At 44.6% G+C, this 22737-nt stretch overlaps 1 protein-coding gene across 1 annotated transcript in view; it reads left to right on the forward strand.

The window, feature by feature from the left end:
• The window catches only part of CCDC3 (coiled-coil domain containing 3), a 45877-nt gene extending 24235 nt beyond the window's left edge, over positions 1-21642 (forward strand). Inside the window, exon 3 of the mRNA XM_074825504.1 lies at positions 19210-21642. Within this exon, the coding sequence (XP_074681605.1) occupies positions 19210-19485 (276 nt within the window). The 3' untranslated portion in view covers positions 19486-21642. The remainder of the gene's footprint in view (positions 1-19209) is intronic.
• Positions 21643-22737: the final 1095 nt, after the last annotated feature.

Here is a 22737-nt window from a genome sequence, read left to right on the forward strand (position 1 = left end):
TAACTGACTTTATTCTAATGCTGAGAATCCTGTTAACAAGGAGGGGAAATCAGACATGCCCGTTGTTGGACTTACATGCTGCTGCTGGAAGCAGGTGGGGAGATATGTGATAGGAATGTTACAATTAATTATTATAAATCTCTTCGTAACAACCGTGTGGGCAGCGTGCAGGTGTGTGTGAGGGCCTTGGCAGTCTGACAAAAATGTAATTATTGGTTACGGAGTTACTGGCAATACAGAAGCAAACGCTCTTCTGTGCTTTGTTGATCAGCAAAGTGCTAATTAGTGATTGCTAGAGGCCACCATGTTTCTCTGGAGAGGAAAGTCGTACCTCCTTAAACACCTGGATGTGGCCAGGGTGGGAGCATGGGGGTAAGTGTGACTTACCTGGGAGACTGCAATTACAGCGAGGATTTCCTGAGTCGGAAGTCAAACCAGAACTGTTCTGCCTTAAATCTCTTTTTTTTGATCTGCAACGGGTAATTGGTAGCAATATGCATCCATATAATCCAATTTAAATAGGGTGGTTTTTTTAAACTGATGTAGATCATTAATCTTTAGTTTGCCAGGGGCCATGATAGACTCCCCATCACTGCAAAAGGGGTTGGATCTTTTTTCTATGAGAGATAGGCACCAGCTGAGGTCATTTGGTGAACATGAAGGATGACTTTCAACTATTTTATACAGGTAGTCAGATCGAATCTGTTTTAAACAGAATTGATTCTTGTTGCACTTGTTGCCCCATACTGGACCTGAGCTTTCAGCATGTTATTTTCTAGTTTGGCTAACAGAAAATATGGGTTTGGGGGCTATACACCATGTAATGGAGAATCCTTGCCCCAACGCCCATTCTCAGGGATTTTTCTCCCTGTGGGCCATAGGAAACATTGTATAGCCATGATTACAAGGAAATCTCAACCACAGGAGTGAACAAGAAACAGCACAGAAAGCAAAGTCAAAAGCTGTCCAAGGCACCATTTTATCAAGCTTGACTGTAGCTGAAGAACCCGGGTGAGAAAAAGCATTGCTGCATGGAAGTTGTCTTCTAAAATTACTTCAGAACAGGAGCCTTTTAAAGTTCCCCATCAAATGCAATAAAACACACTGTAGAGCAGCTTTAAAAACAGGGGGAAACCAATGCCTGATACGTCTCCATCACAGCAGTGACAGACAAGTAGTGCTTGTCAGGCCTGGGCTCCTTTAAAAATGTGCACTGAGCCCTTTCACACACTTAGTGCTGTTTGATGAAGTATTAAGGAAATGGGAAGGCATCCAGAAAACTGGTTCAACTCAGCTGACACCATGAAGTTTAAAAAAGGAGCAGGAAGGAGATGGAGGTCTGCAGCACACCGCTGACCTGCCACCGGCTGGGGATGTGGTGATGCATCACACTGGTCCTGCCAGCACAGCCCCACACTTGGAGGTGTCTGGCAGATGTTGAAAGGGAGGTTGGAATAACATCTGCTCATGCTGCTATGGGGTTTTTTTTGGGTCCTGATGGAGATAGAGAGATGAATTTTTGAGGTAGTGTTCAGGAAGCTTCTGACTCTGCTGAGTACAAGGAACAAAAGTGCCCTATAACACCATATTGCCCTTGAAGACATGGAAAATCTGCAACGGTGAATTGATCGTAATTTGTCAGAGCTGAGCAGAGCTATGTCCTCTTCCTCTGAACTTCTGCAAGCCTCGCAGATGCTGTGTGAGAATTATTTGTGAGCTGTAATGCCTATAGTGGCTTAATGCTTAATACACATGCAGGATGAAGATTCAGGAGTGTCCATCTGCAGTTGCTACAGACATGCTTTGTCATGGCCATTACTGTCACTTCATTGTTTCTTAACCAGGATTTTTAAAGTCCAGGCAACCCACATCTGCAACCACTGTGTCACCATCCAAGATTCAAAATTCAGCTCAGAACTGATTAGGTATAGCTGTATATAACCCCTTCTTGTGATTTAACATTGAGGGGAGTTGATACTAGAAGACACCTATCTTTTCAGGTAATGTGGAACTTATTACGGGATCCCTCCCTTTTCCTTTGTATGTGGTTTTGTGTAGACCTCATGAACTATGAGTCATACAAAAATAAAGTAGTAAATGAGTTTGAAATCTGAAGACACTTTCAGATGTTTTTCGATAAAAGTGGCTTTGTTAGTTTAGGGTATTGGTCTACTTTGATAAGCAGTAGAGGTGAATGTTGCTTTGTGAGCTCTTCTTTCACCACTGACTGGAGTAGACTTCGGTTTGGCCAAACAAAGAGGCAAAAGACTGCAAACCCAAGGAAAAGCCTGAACTCTGAGGTTCAGCACAGTAATTGAATCAACTGGTATTTATGTTGGATTATCCCTATAATTTTCTTGTTTCTTGATTATTGCTACGTATACGTTGGTTTTATTCTAATTGTCTGAAAAGGCCTTTGAATAACTAAGCTTTGAGATGCCTGGGAAATACTCCCTCAGCAATCAAAGGCATATGCAAGGATAGTCTTCATTAAATTTGGGTATTCAAATTAGTGACCTAAGGCATGAGTTTACACTTACCCAGCAATGATACCACTGACTTCAAAAAGCAGATGTAAGCTGCCATGTGGCTATTGGTTAAATGGCAGTTTCTTTAGCTGCTATCACATTATTTTTTATTTCCTTTCTGTCACCTTATCTAAACTGTTACCTGGTCATGTAAGCAAGTCTTAGACTCATTGCCTTGAGTCTATAGCAGAGCATCTCCTCCAGTATGTCACTCCCCGTCCCCTCACACGAAGAAAAATGTCGGAGCAAACTCCATTTTCACATTTTTTAGTAGATCTGAACATCTGTGGCTTTTACTGAACTCAGTCCAGCTCTAGCTTCATGGTGTACCTGAAAATTATGTTCTGGTTGTGTCTGAGGGACTCACTTCACTGGAGTATCAAAACAATTTTTAGCTTTAAGGTGTGGACAGTCATTAGCAGAGATGGGAGACAATATGGGGTTCTTTATATCTTCTCCTTCTTGCTTCTAGACATCTGCCTTCCTTCACATGTTAACTCTGAAACCACTTTCCCTGTCTCTTTGCCTGCATTTCATGTGTGGTATTTTGGGGAGAGCTTGTTACAGCCAAGCTCAAGTGTAGCCAGCACTTAGTTACAAGTGCAAACATATCATGAACGTCTGTCTTGCATTAGGATCTTTCCAGAAGGCATTAAAACACAGCCAAGGTGCCTTCACAGGCTCTGCGTTCTCCCAGCACTTGTTGGTTCAACTGTTCTTAAAAAATGTGGGAGTTTGGGAGAGCGTGGATGTCAGCACCAGTAAGGATTTGCAGTGTGTCAAGTAGAGGGAAGTAGGCGGGTTATTTTAGAGCTGAGCCAGCCCTCTTCTTCGCTTGAGCTTTCAAGTGAAACTTCAGGGAGAGAAACGTAGTGAGCTCCAGTGGTAGATGGCTCTTTGGGGAGCTGCCAGCTGCTATTTCTGAGTTACAATTGGATTACACAATCCTGGAGCCGCATTGCACATTCATCACCACCTCCTGTCTGCAGCTGAGCTGCAAGGGGCCCCGGCTAGCCCAGTACCGAGACCTCCAGAGGCTGGAGCCGGCCCGTCAGGGAGGATGGGAGGCAAGTGTGAAACTGGTTGCACTGCAGGCGGTGCAGTGGTTGTGAGGTCTACTGTTTGAAGTTTTCCCAAGCCACGGAGCTCAGAGAAAGCACCTGTGGGAATAGCAGCCATCTTAGGTTTGTCAAAGGAAGACATGTCAAATCAGTGCAATCTCCTTCATGACAGGGAACGAGCCCGGTGAGTAGGAGACATGTAGTTTTGCTTGGAAAATGTTGGTTCAGTTCACAGAGAGGTTTTGGTGCACGAGTAGATTCCTCCTGGGGGAAACACAGCCGGACTGCTCCAGGCGCCTGTCTGGTATGCACCAGCTCCTAATGGGAACACAAGGGATGCACGATTGGTCCTTCATACACCTTCTGATTCCCTTTCCCCATATATTTGCTCACCCCAAATACATCTAGAGCTTCAGAGTGTAGATATGTTCCTCTTGCTCCAGCTGACTTGCTAATGTGGACACAGCCAACAGCCCCAGTCTTTTGGCAGTGTCTCACTTGAGACCTTGAGTTTCAGGCACTCAAATCTCACCGTGGGTTTCTGTTGCCAGTCCAAGGGCAACTGCTCCAGCCACCTTACTGCTCAGGCATGGGTCAGGCCATCACTGTTGCACTGGTCTGGCATGGCAAATGTGACAGAAGGGATGGAGACCAACATTTCCCATGGCTTAGTGAGGGATTTCTCTGTCTTTTTGCTGAAAGACATGATCATAGCACCTTCCAGCTGACCAGCATCGAACTGAATAGTCTCAGCAGATCAGGAGCATCTTTAAGGTATCGCATCAAGGCATTTGGTTTTAAGCTTCCAAGAAGCCTGATGCCTCAAGAAAAACTGAGCTTCATTTTGTCCACGGTCAAGTGCAACCTCTGCCTTGCTCTCAATTTGAATCCAAAATGTCTAAGACACAGTTTCATCAACGTGTTCAGCAGTTTTTAGTAAGCTGGGTCTGCGCTTCTGCTTTCTGACAGCTCTGCCTAGACTGATGTATGTTTCTGCCCTTTCCTTCTGTGCAGGGATGAGTCTCCTCATTTCCATTGAAAGCCTACACAGTGCGGAGTCTCCTTTTATTTCGGCACATATTAGGAATTACTTCATAAAAATCACTGAGGAGGAGAGTTGGAATTATCTTCAGATTTTATAACTTGGCTAAAAAAATCTGGCTGCAAGCTAAAACTTGACACATAAATCTCATCCAGGAAATAATTTAGTTTCCTTCCATCAAAACAGCAAACAACTCCTCCCCCTCCCAAACACTTGCAAATTTCTCAATGGAAAAAGGTTATTTTAGGAAGGGATTAAATAAAGAAACATTAGTAAGTGGCAGGATCTCTAGGGTGGGGAAAATATGGAAGGAAAAACACTTGAAATGATGCAATTTTTTATGTTTTTTTATGCTTCTTCACTTGAAATGCCTCACAAATATCCTGAGGGAGCAGTGTAGATCACCAGTTTGACTGTCTTTCAGTAACATCGTCTGCTAGAAGTGTAGGTGCTGTGTGCCAGTACAGTGATGTACTTATTAACAGGATTAAACAGACCAAGGCAGAACTGAGAAATCTGTCTGGATGGGAATCAGATTAAACAAATTGGTCATCCAGTCTTTCCAGCTGAGCTTGTGTTGTAGTTTACATGTATTAACCCTAAGTCACATCTGGCTGATGGAGAGAGGCCTCAAATACCTGCAGGAAAGGGCCTCTACCAATCCCTCCAGAGCCTTAGTGCCGTGTTCTTGCCTGTGCTCTTCCACACTAGCTCAAACTCCCGTTAATTTCTGTCCTAGACGATGAGTGAGGATAAATATTTCCCTCCCTTCCTCTAAAAACCCTTGTGCATTCTTTGACTGGCTTTTCTACTGGTTTATAGACCTTTAGGTCCAAAAGAATAAGAGGTATGACCACTGACATATTGGTGCCCAACTGCTTGCACCCATTTTGTCCCCATCAGTGATCAGTGCCTAAAGAACAGTTGGTTTTGTAATCTGTGTCCCAATGAGGGCAGTTGCTGGAAGTTGTCACTTCGGTCATGCTTGAAACCTTTGGTCTTGAGGCTATAACACCTACCCATCTACATCCTCCACTGGTACGTCTGGAGCCGAGCAGAAGTATGAATATGTCCATGCCCTCTCCAATGCCCACTGTCAAGTCAGTGATTGTGTACCAAGCAGAGGACACAGGTGCTCTATCCTGATGACAAATAATGACCTGAATGTGCTTAACCAACTAATAAACGACCCATGTTTGAGCTGGTGAGACTCCAAAAATAAGGTGTTTTTTGCAGGTGGTGAAATGATAGTGCACCGTTTCTTAATCCTTTTCAATCTGCCAGGCACTTGTACAATGCCATGCCACTTTCATTCAGTTGAGCAGGTCTAGTCCTTGTCCTGCAGGCAAACAGGGTTTACAAAGAAGTGAAAATATGTAGAAGGTAATAATTACTTAATGCCACAGAGATCCCTCTTTTTCCAGTGTTGTTCTGAGATGGAAGCCTTGTGTACATCATCTACAGCTCATTTTCCTCTCTTCAGCATCCGAGGGAATAAGGTTCAGGATTGCAGGATGTTTAACCGTGTTACTTTTCCCTTCAAAGAAAACTTAAACTCTTGGTTTAGACATGTGGAGAGATTTCCCAAATTGTCCAATGATTTTGAGTAGAATCTGTGATCCTTCCAGCTTTGGAAATTCCTCCTGTCTGTCATGAACATTATACAGCACACACTCAAATCCCATGGACATTGCTCATGTGTCTAAGCCAAGTATTCACATAGCCAGAATTTTCCCCTTCCTGGATAATGTGGACTTAAATGCCTTGATCTGTGACACTGAGAGATGCATCTTTCATGTTACAAACTTTTACTGACTACACCCCAAATTACCGAATGCTCACCAGTCATGTGCTCCACTGCTGGACAATTTATCCAGGGTCCTTACTGGAAAGTGAGTTTCCATATCGCTGAAGGCAGGGCTGCAGTGGTAGGGAATGTCTAACAGTACCGTTCATGGAAAACTGTGGTTTCTGGGCTCATACCCTGAATTTGCACAGAGAAGCACTGAGACCATTCTTGCATGCAAATGAGGTATCTGACCAGGGGTCCTGGCTCCTGGCCCCACACTATCCAGACTTTGAATATAGACTTTTCTGGTTTGGACTATAATGCCTTAGAAAACTCTGTAAATCACAGATGTCCCTTAATCCCCTTTTTTGGAGATGGGGAATTGAAAGGCAGAGAAACTACTTCTCACTGGGACTGCTTTTCCCCCAACTAATTATTGCCCTCCCTGTAGTGGAGACATCCAGTTCCTTTCCTCTGATTAGGACATTCATGTTATCTGCCCTCTTTGATTAGGTGTGAAGTGCACGTGTTGCTTAATGAGAACAAGCTGTTCAGATAATGCAGCTCAAAATAATTGTGATTTTGCTCTTCCAAAATTGCCATTGCCAAAAGACAAGGAAAGTGTCCTAGTTAAGGGACTAGACTGGAGCCCAGATCCTGGCTTCCTCATAGTGGTTTTTCGTTATTTTTGTCTTTTTTTTTTTTTTTATTGTTGTGATCTTAAGCAATTCCTGTGGAGTTGTGCAGATCTTGGTGTGGATACTGTGATTGCTACTGTGGTGGTGGGGGCCAGTTCAGATCACCTGCTCTTTGGGCCTGTCCAGATGCTGTCTCTTGCTATTGCTAAAGTGATGCAATACAAAGCTGGTGAAAGTATAGATAACTTCCATGCCAGAGAAATGTGAGAAAAGCAAAATGAATATCCACAGAAGAATTTTGGACTGATAGAGAAAATTAATTTCATAATCAGATTTAAAGCCCTCATATGCACACACATACACAATTCGTATCACGGACTTACAGGGGATACATTTGCTACCTGCCCCAAAGTATCTGGCCAGGAACAATAGCAGATTTTACAGGTAAATGCACATGACAGCATGATTTTACAAGATTTTGCAGATCACAGGGCAGTTATTCACAAATGAGCCAAAAACCAAAGTAGTGTGTCATTGAACTGTAGCTCAGAGGTATCATCATGTGCTCACTGTGCGGTGGTGTGGCACTTGCTATGTAATTATCTCACTTCAACACAATTACTAATTTAGGATTAAACAGTCGAGAGCCGCCATTGTAACATTAACCAGCAGTGGAGTGTGTGCTCTATAATTTTGATGCTTGCAGGGAAGAGTTCACCAGAGGGCATCTGTCAGCCCCATGGGCATTTTGTTTGGTGTAGCTGTGGCTGCAATCCTCCTTCTCCTGAAATCAGGCTGGAAAGAGGGCTCCAGGCTTCTGCGTATGGGGAGACTTGACTCATTCTTACCTTAAGACCTTATTTTCCATGGGCATTGTAACCAGTCCTGTGTGAAAAGCTTTTCCCTGTATAAGGCAGTAAGTTGCACAACACATGATGGGAGTTTCTGATGCTTCTGTTGTCTATATGAAGCACAACAAAGCAGCAGGGAGAGACTTTGGACATTAAATATGATGCTGGATTTCAAATATGACCCTGTATTTCCCTGACGTGAAATATCTACTGAGAATTGAAATACTGGCTCAGGAACAGGAGGGGTTGTACTAGAGTGAAACTGCAGCTTTTGACTCCTATGGAAACAGCCATTAATGCCCCGAATGCTTAGAGCTATTCGAGCACCAGCAAGCAGGAAGGTGGTCCCCTAAATACCACATCTCTGCACCTTGAAGACTGGTTATTTGCCAAACCCTGCCATACTCAGAGTAGCCTGTTGCCCATTTATCGCATCCAGGGTGGTCCGGGGCCCTTTCAGGATTTACAGCCCACGCAGCGGCCAGAGTTGTGGACAGGCTGCTCTGAGCTGCCCGGTGGGACGGGAATATCTGTGAGTAGCAGTGAGCTTCTGTCAGCCAGATGTTAGTGCTTGGAGCTTGTTATTCAGAGCTGCTGATTAGTCTCTCAGGCATTTTGCCTCCTTGGTTCCTTTCTCAGCGTGCTGACGTTAGCCAGAGAGCGCCTGCAGATCGCAGATGTTTGTTTTTCCACCCCTTTGTCTTTGTTTCTTCAACCTCACAGAAGCTTTTCCACTTCACTGCTGTGGCAACCTGCGGCACTTCCGTGCTTGAATAAGGGCTGAACCTGGTCCTCTGCTCTGCATGTGCCTGTTCATCACCACTTGCTGGGTCACCTCTCCTGAGGCTGCTTGTGTGGGGCACAACAAACAGCTTCTCACTGAGGTCTCTTTGCTCAGGGCTTGCAGAGCAGCTCAGGAGCAGATGCAAATACCCTTTGTCAAGCCCCTGTGCTTCACCCAGTCTGATTTCAGTGCTGCTGCCGTCATTTCCCTCAAGGTTTCACAGATCCTTTATTGCTTGAAGGGAAAAGCTTCATTATAGCCTCTTGTCTTGCTCCTGCCGTGACAGGGGCGTCTCTGGCTGTGTGCGTAAGCATGGTATCTGAGTTGTTTCCATACTACTCAGATCTGGTTTAGTGCCTGCTGCCCTGCTCTAAATTAGTTTTTCTGACTCATCCTCCAGAGTAATTTCTGTCTCTCCATTGACTGTAGAAAGAGCCCAGAACACCAATGTTTCCTACCCAGCATCTAGGTTAGATACATTAGGTAGAGTGGTGCAAAGACTATCCCAAGGGATCCACCAAGCCCAGTTGAATATGAGTCTGTGTATGCCCTTTTCACTCCCCCCGCTTTCCTGCACCCAAGTGGACTTGACAAATGAAGTAAAGCAGCTCTGGCAGTTCCTACAGATGCTCAGAAGCGATGGGGACACCTTCACTTCCCAGTAGCACCAGAGGATGTCAGGTTGTCCTGGGGCACCTGTATTTGTCTTTGAAATCCAGAAGATGTGCACAGCAGCAGTGCACGCTCAGGGCTTCCAGCTGAGCCTGCAGCCAAGGAAATCCTATCTGTTTGTAAAGGCAGCCGAGCTGCAGCAGCTTCTGTGAAGTATGAAGCCAAGATGTCCAGTGTGGAGGGATTTATAGGGCAACATGACTTTTATAGATGTTGCGTTAAATTTAAACATTTGCCTTTCTCAGCACGGGTTCTCCTCCTTTGCATAAAACTTCCCCTAGGTATGATATATTCTCTGGGGAGGAGACATGGACTCCACTTATAGTAAATGTCCCTGTTTCTGTGCTTTCTTGAGAGGCAGCGTTTAATGCGTTGCAGTCACACTGTGGCCATTTGCCAATACACATCCATAGCCTGCTGGGATTTGCTCTGTTTCTCTCTTTCCCCATTTTGACTTAGAGGTGACAGAGAAGTGAAGTTTTTTTCATATTACATATAAAATATATTTTATTATATATTTACTGATCCGTTCTCTTCTCGGCCACAGTTGATGTGGGCACTGAGCATTTGTGCTCTGAACCTGCCAAGAGGTACATGGAGGTCTGGCATTGCCTTACCCGCAGGAGGTTTTGAATTCATTAAGCCCTTAATCAACCTTGTTTCACTGTTTTCATGTGCCCTCCATCGTCTCACAGCCCACATCTCCCACCTGTTATTTTGTACCCCTAACAGCTATGTTTAATCCAAACCTCAGTTTACAGACATTCATACAAGCACCTGCCACGCAGGAGCATCAATCACCTCTGTTAGGACCCCCAGGGAACTCCTAAAAGTTGTAATACATTAGACTGAAGTAAACCATACTTAAAGTAAATACCCCAAACCAGGTATAATCCTGATTTAAACTAATATTGTTCTCATGCAAGTTGGCATTGGTAAAGATAAATATGTTTCCTCACCAGCTGATGTTGGTTCTCAGCTTCATCTGTATCTGGGGATGGTATATTTGAATATATTGTACTTCCCTCACTGCTACCCTGCTATAGGGTGTATCCTGTCTATATAACAGGACCATTAAATTAAATGAAGTTTCTAGGAGCTGTTGTAATATGAGGTAGAGTTCAGCTCATTCAAAAATCAGCACCGACACTTCACTAAACAGGAGCAAAGCATAGGATGCTGTGCTGCTCTGACCAGCAGTTTCTCATTTCCCTGCGTTCCCATCAGTGAGAGGGAAGGACACAATACACTCTGTTTCTGGGTCTTGCTGGTTTTATCCTTTCCTTGGTATTTAATTAATTCGCTGTGTGTATGTGTGGGGGGAATGGTGACCTAATCCTATTGAAATACAAGCCAAGTAAAACAAGTTTAGATGGAGACATGGTCACACAGCAACTTTCAGTTCGAGAACAATACAGTTGAGGTAAGGTATATTGGCAAAGTAGTTTTAGGCATATCAGACCTAATTAGTTTTGTTGTGATAATAATAATACTAGGTGGGGAAAAAGCTGAGCTGGAAATTAAAGTGGATAGCAAGTTTTGGGAAGTTTGGTAGCTGTGGAAATGGAAAGTTTCTGTACATGTTATAGAAAAAGCCTCTTACAGAGAATTTTGAAGCCCAGCTGAAACTGCAACCCTAGCTCTGAGACAGAAACAAAAAGAAAAAAAAAAAAAAAAAAGAAAAAGCAGTGATTCAGTAACTGGGTCATTTTCAGCATTCAGACAGAGCAAAATGCAGAAATCTATGAGGCAGCCTGTCTTCTAAGGTAGACTTAAAGCGATGTTTGTTCTCAGCACCTAAATTGCTTCTAACAACAGAGAAAAGGTTTTGGTTTTCCTTACTCAAAACATTTTCCTTTATGCTCAGCATAGGTGAGCTGGGTAGTGCACTTTAACACTCAGTGTCATTTACCTATAAGTAAGCAGCTTAATCCATGCCTGCACTGTGTACTCTCCAGGAATGGGACAGAGGTGTCTCAGGAATATCTACCACCTGTGCATGGTACCTGGAAGGAACCAGAGCAGACGCTGCATTGCCTTGGATTGTGTTTGCAATTTGTATCTTGCAAATAGCTGCGTTGCAAAGTCCATGAGCTATCTGCCCTTGTGATGAGCTCTGTACATCCCCTGTAATAGGGCTGGAGAGCAAGGAGTAGTGTCCTGGCTGCTGTCTCTGCTTTTGCACCCCATGGAGGTGTGTGATTTCACTGGCCACCCTGAGTATTTTTGGTGGAGGGAGTCAGAGGGGGGTGACTTGGGTCCCAAGAGGCTGGCAGGGTGACACCGCCTGTCCCTGGGGGCTAATCCACTGGGACAGCTGTAAGATCCTCTGCTTCCCCCCAGCCCTGACCCATCTCAGAGGGTGCACATTGCCCACAGCCTTGAGCCAGGAGCGGTGCCGAAGGCTGAGAAGCTCTTGGAAATGCTGAAAGCACAAGGTGTGGGGCTGGTGGGGCTGAGCACCAAGCCCAACGCTCGGCGGCTGCAGGCAGGCGAGGAGGAGGACGGCTGCTCCTGCTAAACCGCTTAGACTCGAGACTTCACTGCCGCTCCCCTCCCAGATCCACCACCGCATTCCTGTGGCATCTTGGGCGAATCGCTCAGAGGAAAGTTTTCAAGGGAAACAAGGCGAGAGCGGAGCGCCTCTGCCTCGGAGTGACAGGGAAAGCAGCCGGCTGGCTCTTGCCTGCGTGGTCAGCGAGGAAAGGGACTTGGAGATGCCCCAGAGTGAGGTCCTACCCTCTTGATTTATTTTTCTCTTCCTGGAGACCTTCTGTCTCCCACTGCCTGGGCAGGCAATTTAGGGATTTACTGTCAGAACTGACTTATCTGCTCACTTGGCACAAGTGAGGTGCCTGTGGTAGGCAGCCTGGCTCATACCCTACACCTTTTTTTTCCCTTTCCTGTCTTCTTGATTAGTGTGGTTTCTATTCTTGTTAAACCATTGCCTTTTTTCCTTTGCAAGTATAGAGAATAGGGTGTTGATTCCTTCCTGGGTACTGGCAGTAACCAATCCAACTACCGTGGAGACACGCTACCACCTACATCCCCAATCTTGGCAGAGGGTTCCGGATGTGACTGTCACCTGGTATCTTTGCATCCTTCCCCTCAGCAGCGTCTCAGACTTCAGGGCTCAAAGTGTCTGGGGAAAACAATGCCCCAGGACATACTCTAATCATGGTTTTGGGGCCAGGGACCTCTTTCCAGGTACCTCCAGGGTTGAGAGTCTTTTCATCAGCCCTCAAGTGCCTCCTCATACCCCTGTGTCCTCTAAAATCACCCCCAGCCTGGGAGCAGGGGTGAAAGGGCTGTGAGTTTGAAGGCAGGGTTTTGAAATATATGCCTGTAACACCCACTGCAGATGAGAGCGACCAGAAATTCAGACACCTTTCCAGAGAGGAAGGTCTGTTTTTTCAAAGTACTTAATCACAGGGAAGTATCTTTTCTAAAAAATCTGTTGTTCAGCTTAAGATCATTATTTTAAAAAAGATGAGAAGAAAAAGTATTTTACTCTTCTCTGTGAGTAAACCATCCTCTCTGCTGAGTCAGTGGCTTGGTGGAGCTGCTGGCACTTGAGCCTTACGTCACAGCTTGTAAACACCATTCACATTTTCCAGGTACATGGGCCCTTCTCAGCTGCTCAGGGGGACGTCAGGGCCAAGTATCACCCAAGAGGCCTGCCAAGACACCATCCAAGCACTGCCCCTGGCAGGCCCTCCAACAGTTCTTGGTATGGCTTTCCACCAAGCAACGGTTTGATGCAGATTGGAACAAACAAGGCTGTTTTTAAAGACTCCAGATTTCTTGTGGACATAGATTTGGGTCTGTTGCCAGGGCAAGGTTCTCCAAACTCCAAGAAAACTATCTGTATGCTGCCCTTGCAGCCTGGCCAGTGTAGTCAGGGATGCCAGCTGCCATTTTGTAGGACTCAGAGTGGGATCCATCTCAGTCTGAGCAAGTCATCTAGGCAATGGAGAGGGGTCCCCAAAAGTGGTCCACCCAAAATAGGTGTCTAAGGTAGGCAAGGAGTCTCTCCTTGGACGTGCCTATTCCTTTCTGATGATGGCTGGGAAAGGTGAAATGGCTTGCCTTGACTGGCTGCATCTTAGGAGTTTAAAGTGAAAATCTGCTTTTAGTGAGCAGTGATATGGGGAAGAAAAACACTGTTCACAGTGCCAAGACACCTCAGAGTGGGTTTAGTCTGTCAGAGACTCCTTGCAATCAGTGCTTCATACCCCAATGAAGTCCCCATCTCCAATATTTCGAATGAACTGGAGACTTGTGCCGCAAGTCTTACACCTCCCACGGCAAATGCTGACCCAGCATTCAGTAAGTAAGATAAGAACAGCCACAATAATTTCTTTCTACATCCAGGTCTTGTGTATCTTTGTGATTCATATGAGGTCCTAGGGTAAAAACCCCGCTTGTTTCCATTAATGCCAGTGATGCTGGATCTGCCCTCGGGACCCCGATCTGATACCTCTAAAAGGTGCAGTCTTGCAGCAAGCAGAGGTGGTTTAACCCAGCACTGCCGTGCTCCCACCACTTCACCCAACACAATGGTTTAACAGTGCTGACAAGGGCTTTTCCACACGTCAGCAGGAGTATTAGTCTTGGCTGAAAAGTTCCAGTAAGTGGAGGTTAAGTCACTTCATCCCAAACCCAATACCCTCCGCTGCCAGACCCCTCCTGCTATCCTTTGCCGCACCATCCGACTTTCCATCCAACATGCTTGCTCCCACACAGCCTGCCGAAAGGGGCTGAACGAAAGGAGAAAGTGATGCTCAGAGTCTGAAATGTGGCCATGCTACAGCAAGGCTCAAAGGGGACCTCCCTGGCCAGGAGAGGTGAAGATCATCTGCATGGCATGAGCTGTATCGTGTCCTTATCAACTCCTCCAGGGCACAGAGCCCTTCCTCTTGCTAAGAACACAGAAGGGGTTAGGGAAATAAATCCTGATAGAGTTAAAGAAAAATAAAGAGCTGTGTTTGGCTTCTGAGCCCCTTGAGAGAGAGTTCATGAATTATTGCTGTGCTGAGACAAATAGAGCTGGAGGTAAGCACTTTGTGCTGCATAAGGATTCGGTTTAAGATGTTTTATATAACTTGAACAGCAGTAAAGCACAGAGCAGCAAGTCAATGTGCAGCGAATGCAGACAGTTTTTACCTTTTCTGTGGAACAGATTTATAGCAGGGAAGGGCAAGAGGAAAGCGGTGTGGGGATCTTGCTGGGATGCAGTGCAGAGGAGGCTCGACAGAGCAGAAGCTGTGCTTCCCAACCTGCAGTACTTGGGCTGTGTTTCCAGCCTCATTTCTTCCACTGTATGCTCCCAATAGGTTGTGCTGGGGCGATGCTGGATCTGGGATGCTGAGGGAATATCTTGGCTAGACACTGCTCCAGTTAGCAGTGTGGGTCGGGAGGAAAATTTGAGGGTGAGAAACCAAAGTGACCCATGCCCAGTTCTTCTAAAACCATGTCATGTCCATGCAAAGATCAGGTCTTACTGTCACACATTTAAAAACATTCCTACAGTCATCTTGCCTGATGATACCCTACATCTAAATGTCCAGAAATACTGTCTGATGTGAAAGATATGTTTAGGAGACCTGAAATTAAAGAGTTTTAGGTAGTGGGGCTCCACTGCTTTTTAGCAGTGCTGCCCATAGGGAGCATGCATGAGGAGCTAGCTAGAACTCAACTTTTTTCTCTTTGGTAGATGAAGGGCAAGACTTGGGTGCCACTGCTGGGTTTTGAGTGACTGGAGCTCTGTAACACTAACTTCAGCCATTTATGGACAATTTGTGGTGGATGAACACTACCATTGTGCTTTTATCCATGGGGCGTTTCCCAGCCACTGACCCATTCAAATGAAGCTTATAGAAGTCAGATGTGTGTGTCTGTCAATGAGACAAATGTATATATACGTCAATTCAGGGTGTTTGGTAAAGGGCTCGCATGCCTGTAATGTGACGCTCCAAAAATCAGTCTGATTTGTTACAGTGCTGATTTGTTTGGCAGATGGACAGATTTTGTAAATCATCTAGATGTGGTGAAACTTAAAACTGGTATATTTGTGACAGGATATTTCAGACAAGTACTCAAATATATTTAATTTGTAGTTTCACAGCTGTAGGCTGTCTGGGATAAATCTTGAGGAGCTGTATCGTTCTTCTTGTGTTATCCTTCTTGTTACATCTCCTGGTACTGCTCTGGACTCGAGTTTTAACCACTACTGAGGATGCCTTGCTAACAAAACTGTGCAACAAACAGACGTGCAGACAGATCTCCAGAACAAACAACTCTTTTGAACTGTGGGTCACTAGAGAACGTAACTTTTGAAGGGAACCTAGAAAAATAACCCATAAGTTTTTCTGAGGAGCCATTTCCTGGCCCTTCTCTCCATTTCCCAGGTCTGTTGGCATGTGTGCCATGCTAAGTGTGGCATTTCAGAGCTGTCGCTTAACTGTCTGCTGTTGATACCTTCTGGGAATAAGAATTGTCAACTATCCGACCTTTCCCATCATTCCCACCAGTGGCACCAAGTGGAACTGGCTCCTCGGGGACTTACGTTGCTGGATGGAGATTTCATTGTCCTTTAAACATTGCATAAAACCCCCCACACTACCTTCTTTAGTGTACCTGACATGACAAGCTGTGATGGGGAATGGGAGCACAGGCCACTCCCAGAAACAAAATCCAGTTCTCTGTAGCTTTTAGCAATGCCTTTGGACTAAGGTCTGATTTTGATGGTCATCAGTGCTAACTGTGCACATTTATGGGTGCAAGAGGCCAGAAAAAATGGGGTGTGAAATTCTTGTCTGTAGATATGCTCCTCAGGAATGACTGCTCAGTGCAGGGATATCTCATCTGGCTGTAAACAAGAAGTATTCAAGTGGCAACACAGACTGAGGTCTGATTAACTTCTCACCTATTTGTTCAGCAGCTGGATTAGTTATACAGGCTGTGTTGAGCTCCTAGCTGTAGCAGTTACACAGTTCTCAGCACCGGTTTAAAAATAACTTGGTCACACCCAAGTAAGCTGCAGCCCTAGCAGTAACAGCAAGAGTAGGACAGCACTCACATTAAACATCATCCCCGCTGCAGACCCCTGTGAAAAATGCTGTTTATAACCAACCAGTGAGAATGTGAGGACTCCATCTTGTTATTTTTCCCATGTAGAGGGAGCAAAGAATTTATTTGCAGCTGGTAGTATTGCGACTGTAGGCAGGCATCCAATTACCAAGCTGGGCTCTTCCTATCACCTACCCTGTTGGTAAACAAAGCTGTGCGTGTCCGACAGTAGCTCAGTTTTCTATAACTGTGTTGTTCCAGTGATCTCTCTGGATATCTCCAGCTAATTTAAGCACTAAACCATGGGTTTCAGACTGTAGAGTGAGGACCTGGAAGAGGAACAGCATAAGCAAATGAGCTGGCCAGCTTCTTGACGGTGTTTGAGAAGTTTCTGAGTGGCTCTGTAGAGCTGGACTACATCTGCTGCCAGAGGACCAACCTCAAAAGGTTTGGGAGTGCCTCTGGGATGAAGCTAATGCTATCCCTGATGTCTGCCATCAGACATTACCATTTCCCCACCAGCCAGCCGACAGATGAGACACAATTGGGTTTACACAACCTTACCCTTCAGCTGCATGAGTTGTTTGTTCCTCTGCACTGGACTCTGTCATGTGCCATGCCTATCACTGCATCAATGGAAAATGCAAGAAATCCCTCATGAAGTAGAGTTTCCACCTCCTGTCTTCCCAACAAACCTCTTTTCCTAACTCAGTGCTCTCCTTCACAGAGATTTAAATTCAAGAAGTGTTCTGCTTGAAGTTTTGCAAGGGTTTGGCAAACACAAAAGCCAAGATGTGCTGGCTGTTTTCAAATAGCACTTGGAATGAGCTGTGATCAAAACCAAATTCTCTCCTCTTCAGTGCAATTTCTGGCTCCCTATCTGTGAGCTCCCAGTCTCCCTAGTATGCATTTTTAAAAGAGCCCTAGTGAGAAGCTGGTTGGGGCAAGCATTTGCCTTTTAGCAAAGTCCTACATTGCTTTTGCACAAGAATCAAGAGTTTATGTGGACTGGAAGCAGTTGCTGTGTTTGTATTGACTGGCCATGGTTTTCGGCTGCTGGGGGTTTCCAAAGCAAATGAAATGGTATTCATCAAAGCGGGCTGCCTCCCCTACTTTTAGTTGTTGAAAATACTACAAAGTAAGATGGAAAGAAACACGTAATCCTTCATCATCACAGTGAGGATTTACTTGTTTATTTAGATTCCCTGTCTGTTCCAAATGTTCTGCCAGAGAAAGCCCATCCAGGCTCCAGGAGTGTTTGACACGCATAAAAAAAATCTAGATGTAATCGGAGATAAATCCAGCAGAAGACACTGCCTTTCCTCACAGCACCAGTGCAGCAATCAGCTGAAAGTCTCACTTCCATAATAAAATATCTCAGGATGCTTTTTGTAGGAAAAAAAGGAAGGAGGCACATCACCCTGGGCAGACATAGATTTCAGTGGTGGCTCCTCTAGATCAGAAACTTTGTGGTGGGGATGTCCTTGAGCCCCAGGGACCTCCTCTTTTTCTGCTTGGAAAATGTTGCCCAGGTAGAAAACACGGAACTTGATGCCTTTGTAGTCACTGAAATGTATTCAGAGGGTGATTCCTCCCACTGCCCTAGGTGGTGGAGATCACCCTCTTGAAGGGTGTCTCTCCCTGCAGACATTACAGGGAATAAGAGAGAAGCCCAGGTCTGAGTCTCACTTTTCAGTACTTAAGAGAAGGCAGCTGAATCCCATCCCAAGTGACACTGTGCGTCAGGAACAGAACTCCTTTGCATTGAAACTAGTCAGTGACCTTTGTCGCTATTGTTTCTCATCCCATTCCTATTGCTGCACCTACAAATAGGAAGCAAGTCTTAAATAGAAGACCATAAACATGATAATCACATATAGCTGAGCTGAGATAGACCTCTGGGTCATCCTAGATGAGGTAGTTGCGGAAGAACAATTGTCCAACAGATGTTTTGCATTTGGACCATCATCCAACACAGTGGATTTGAAAATGCCCTGTGAGCTGCTCTTCTAGTGATGCCTTGGGTGCAGCACCTTTGAAGGTGGTTCCTTCTTCTTTTGCCTATCTATGAGCCACAGGCATGAGTGGACATCATGAGTGGACAAGAGCCTGATGTTCCTACTGGGGGCAATATTGCAATAAGTTGGTAGCAGGTAGAATGGAAGGGGCAGTTTTCAGCCAATGACCCTCTAAAAAATTACTTCTGTTAAAGTTATGGGATCTTGAATGCTCCTAGAGACTGTTGAGATTTTACCCTTTGGAGTTTCATCTGAAAGAAGCCCATATAATGAGATATTTAAGACAACTCAGTTCTTGAAAAGGCAAAACAAGCCAGTTCTGAGTTCTGCAGCTGAAGTCCTTATTTCACATGCTGACATAAAGAACAAAGGGAAGGCTCATGTCAAAATCTGGGTTTCTGAAGGGCTGCTAAGATGAATCAAATCACCCCTTGGCCTGAACTCCAGTTTCATACCAGAAATAGGGCATCATTCCTTCATAAATTCCCTGTGGGATGGACAGGTCTGTCAAAACAGTTCCTAAAAGTAATTGTGAATCACCAGTATTTTTAAGATCTACAATTCTGGGTCTTATCTGACTACAGAAGTGAAAGAGAGGATTTTACTAAAAAAAGTATAAAAACAGAATTCCAAGAAAAGCATTCTACTTTTGAAGAGCTGTGAGGTGTTTCAAGGAACACCTGAATTAACGCTTGCTTCAATAAATTTTTGTGTAAAGCTCACCTGTTGCTGTTGTGTTTCTGCTGTCCCCTCAGCTCATGTGCTCCTCAGTCCAGAAAGCTCTGTTTGAGGAGGAGGACAGAGTGAAGAAGCTGCAGCAGAAAGTGGCAACGCTGGAGAAGCGCAACAAGCAGCTGCGAGATCGGGTGAAGAAAGTCAAGAGGTCTCTCCGGCAAGCCAGGAAAAACACCAGGCACGTGGAGCAGATGAACCGAAAGCTCAGCGAGAAACTTTCCTCTGCAGGTGGTCAAATCCCCTATATTAACTCTCTGAAGCAGGAGAACTCCCATGCTACCTACCTTAAAGTATAATGGAAGGGTAAGTGCTCAGGCCAATGATACTGGTGAATTTTGCCTGCATTAGATCAGGATCTGGCCCTCACACCTTGTCTACACTGTGCTTCAAACCTTGCATAGAAAATGAATCTGAACTTGCTTTAGACACAGTGCTAGATTAAACAGGAACGCAAACTGTGTTTGGTTGGGTATTGGAGGCACAGCCCAAAGCCATGTCCTCACTGTCCTTGGTGGACATAGGGCCAGACTGTAATCTGTGCTTCTCTGCCCTCACCCCATCCCCCTCCACCTCCATCACCAGCTTTTTTGATGAAAGCCCCAGTTCAGCCCCATGGGCCATTGCAGGCTCTTGACCCAGGAGATCCTCTTGGAAAGATCTGGTGACAATTTACCTCCTCCACAGGGGCTGGGCAAGCAAGGCCAGGGGGATATATGGAGATGGATGCTGTAGGAAGAATGCAGGCATGAATGCTCTTTGCTCCATCACCATCCCCAAGTTCTCAACCTCCTTTAAGCTTGACTAAAGTCTACATCCAGTGTCTGCGCAAAGGCTATGTCTGAGACACGGTCATTTTGGGCCCCTCTTCAAAATGAAATATAGATGTGCCCAAATTGTCTTAAGACTGTTTTGAAATATCCCTAAATATTCTAAGTAAAATATCTAATATTTTTTCTTTTACCAGGAAGTGCCTTAAGGGTCTCAGTAACTCCCTCAGCTGCCTTTATCATTGACCAGCCAACAGAGTTGGAAACCATGTCGTATCAGGACTGTGTCTGGGACCTAATCCAGCTCTTGCAGTCAGGAGTGGACTTAGCCTAACTATTAGCGGGTGCTGGATCAGGCCCAGCAGACAATTTCAGATCCTGTTTTCAAGCAGGTTTAATTTACAGTGTGGACAAGGCTTCAAGTTTTATAATCACTGTTTGAGGTATAATGGAGGTTGCTGGGCAGCCTCACTTAGTTACACTTAGATACTGTAGAGACCACATCAATATCAACAGGGCATTAAAAATTAAGGTAGTTTATATATGTATATATTTTAAAATCCTATAGAAAATATTTTTATTACACATTTGATATAGTCTAATTTCTTAAAATATGAAGTAAATCCCGTTTCTTGGTTATCTCATTAAAAAAAAAAGTCCATCATGTCCTTTATTAGACATTTACAAATGGACTTCTGCTCAAGCAGCATAGGTTAAGGCATCAGTATCCATGGCTGATAATGCTTTCAGCTGTGTAAATGTACTGATGCATGTCTTGGGTCTTGGTATTCAACCAACCTTCCTCCATAACAGGGCACCATAAGGAGAGAAAGGTAGAAGAAGATTTTTTGTGTTTCTCTTACCTTCTCAAAATAATTTTCCTTACTCCATGCATGGGACCCAAGTGTAGATATGCTTCATGCTTTCTGACAGGGGCAGCCGGCCCTTGCCCAGCCCCAGGCAACACTGACAATCTGCCAGGGCTAAACCTGATTTGTACTAGGTGGACTGATTTCGATGTTCTTTAACATAGAGGTGAGGCCCTCAGAAATAACAGTGTGTAAACCACTGCTCTTCTCCTAACTCTCCACACTTTACCGGATCACTACATGGTCTCCATGCTTGTCTCAGCACTCAGAATTAGAGTATATCCAGGCTACAGCTCTGCTGGACCATGCTTTAACTATCCCTGCTCTAGGAAAAGCCCGTATCAGCTTTCAACCATGAGCTTCAGTCCAAGCTGAACTCAGAAGTTAAGCCTTCTTTTGGCTTCTAGGATGCTGCTGAGTTTAATTGCCTTCCAGTTTTGCTCCTTTTGGAAATAGACCTTCCCCCCCCCCCCCCCCCCCCTTTTGAAATAATACTGGCATTTCTTGAGATTCTGACTCCTCCACAAGCTCCACCAGTTTCAAAGGCTTTACCTACAGAATCAGCACAATTTGAGTTGGTTTGTGCTGTAGTCAGCAATGCTGTTTCCTGAGAATTACTACAGACCTAAGGCTTCCTTAGAAGCCATCAAGAGATTTTAACTCCAAAATTTAAATCCATAAGAAAGTAACTAATTCTTTTTGTTTTGTTTCTGGTTTCTGAACTGCTGTTTAAATAAATGAACTGGTTTTCCTGGTATAGGTATTAAAAGCTTGTGTTCTAATTTTTTATTAATAAAAATATTCCCTCTGGTATTCATTCATGTTTTATAAATGTTTGTATAAATCTGAGAAAGTATAGTTAATATAGCTACACCTTTGCTATTCTTACAAATTTTCCACAGTGTTGAAAATCTTATTCTTTTTGCTGATATTTTTCTTTTGATGAAAAGATGGGAATTTTCTTCCTATTTCCCCCTTTCTCTAGCTTAAAAAAAAAAAAAAAAAAAAGTAAAGCATTTTGTTCCCCTTGTTAGTTTTGTGAGAATTTTGTTACTTTGCAAAGAAAACAGAAAAAAAATCCCCAAATACAAAATCCAAATGCGACTCATAATGTCCCATCTGGGTACAAAGCCAAAAAATGTTGGTTTGTTGTGAGTTTTTTCCTTTCATTCCTTTTTGGTTTTGGATCATTTCCAGAGATAAGGACTAGCAGTCAGATCAGATCACAGGTTAACACTCTCAACAAGTAACAGGGGATGCCAAGCCCAAATAAAAATGCTATAAAAGTGTCACCATTGATTGTCTGTCCCTGCTGGTGACAGTATCCAGAGAGCGACCAGGGAGGCTCTATGGGCAGGAAACAAGAGTGTGAAGAGGATTGTGGGTTATGTCCATTCAGGCTGGTATACATCACATAGGGCCTGACACAGACACTAATTTTTAGACCCACTCTGTAGCTCTTTCAGGGACCAGTTAATGTGGAAACCCACAAAAAGGGCAAAATTTCATGCCATTTTCCAAACTAATGTCAAAGGCATGACTGAGTTACTCTTGAACAGCTATGAGGGAGAGACTAGGGTACAGAAGTGCAGAGGAAGTTGGCATAGCTAGCTGGGTTGGCAAGGGATGGTATAGAAACCCAAAAAACATCCTGGGGAAAAAAAAAAAAAAAAGCAGAAGTGTTCAAAAGAGGAAAGCAATTGGTTAGAAACAACACCAAATGTGGCAGCCCCCCATGAGAAGTTCAAAGATACTTTACAAATTAATAACATCTGCTTTTGCAAACACATCAGGAGCTTGAAGGCTGCCAGAACACCTGCAGGGCCAGTGCTAGGGGTTCCCAGAGCAGATGAAGCCAGAACTGGAGGCAAGGAGGGGCTTTTTGGCATCTGTGTTCACCGTGGAGGAGTTT

Source organism: Strix aluco, chromosome 5 (assembly GCF_031877795.1).
Source record: "Strix aluco isolate bStrAlu1 chromosome 5, bStrAlu1.hap1, whole genome shotgun sequence".
NCBI lineage: Eukaryota > Metazoa > Chordata > Aves > Strigiformes > Strigidae > Strix > Strix aluco.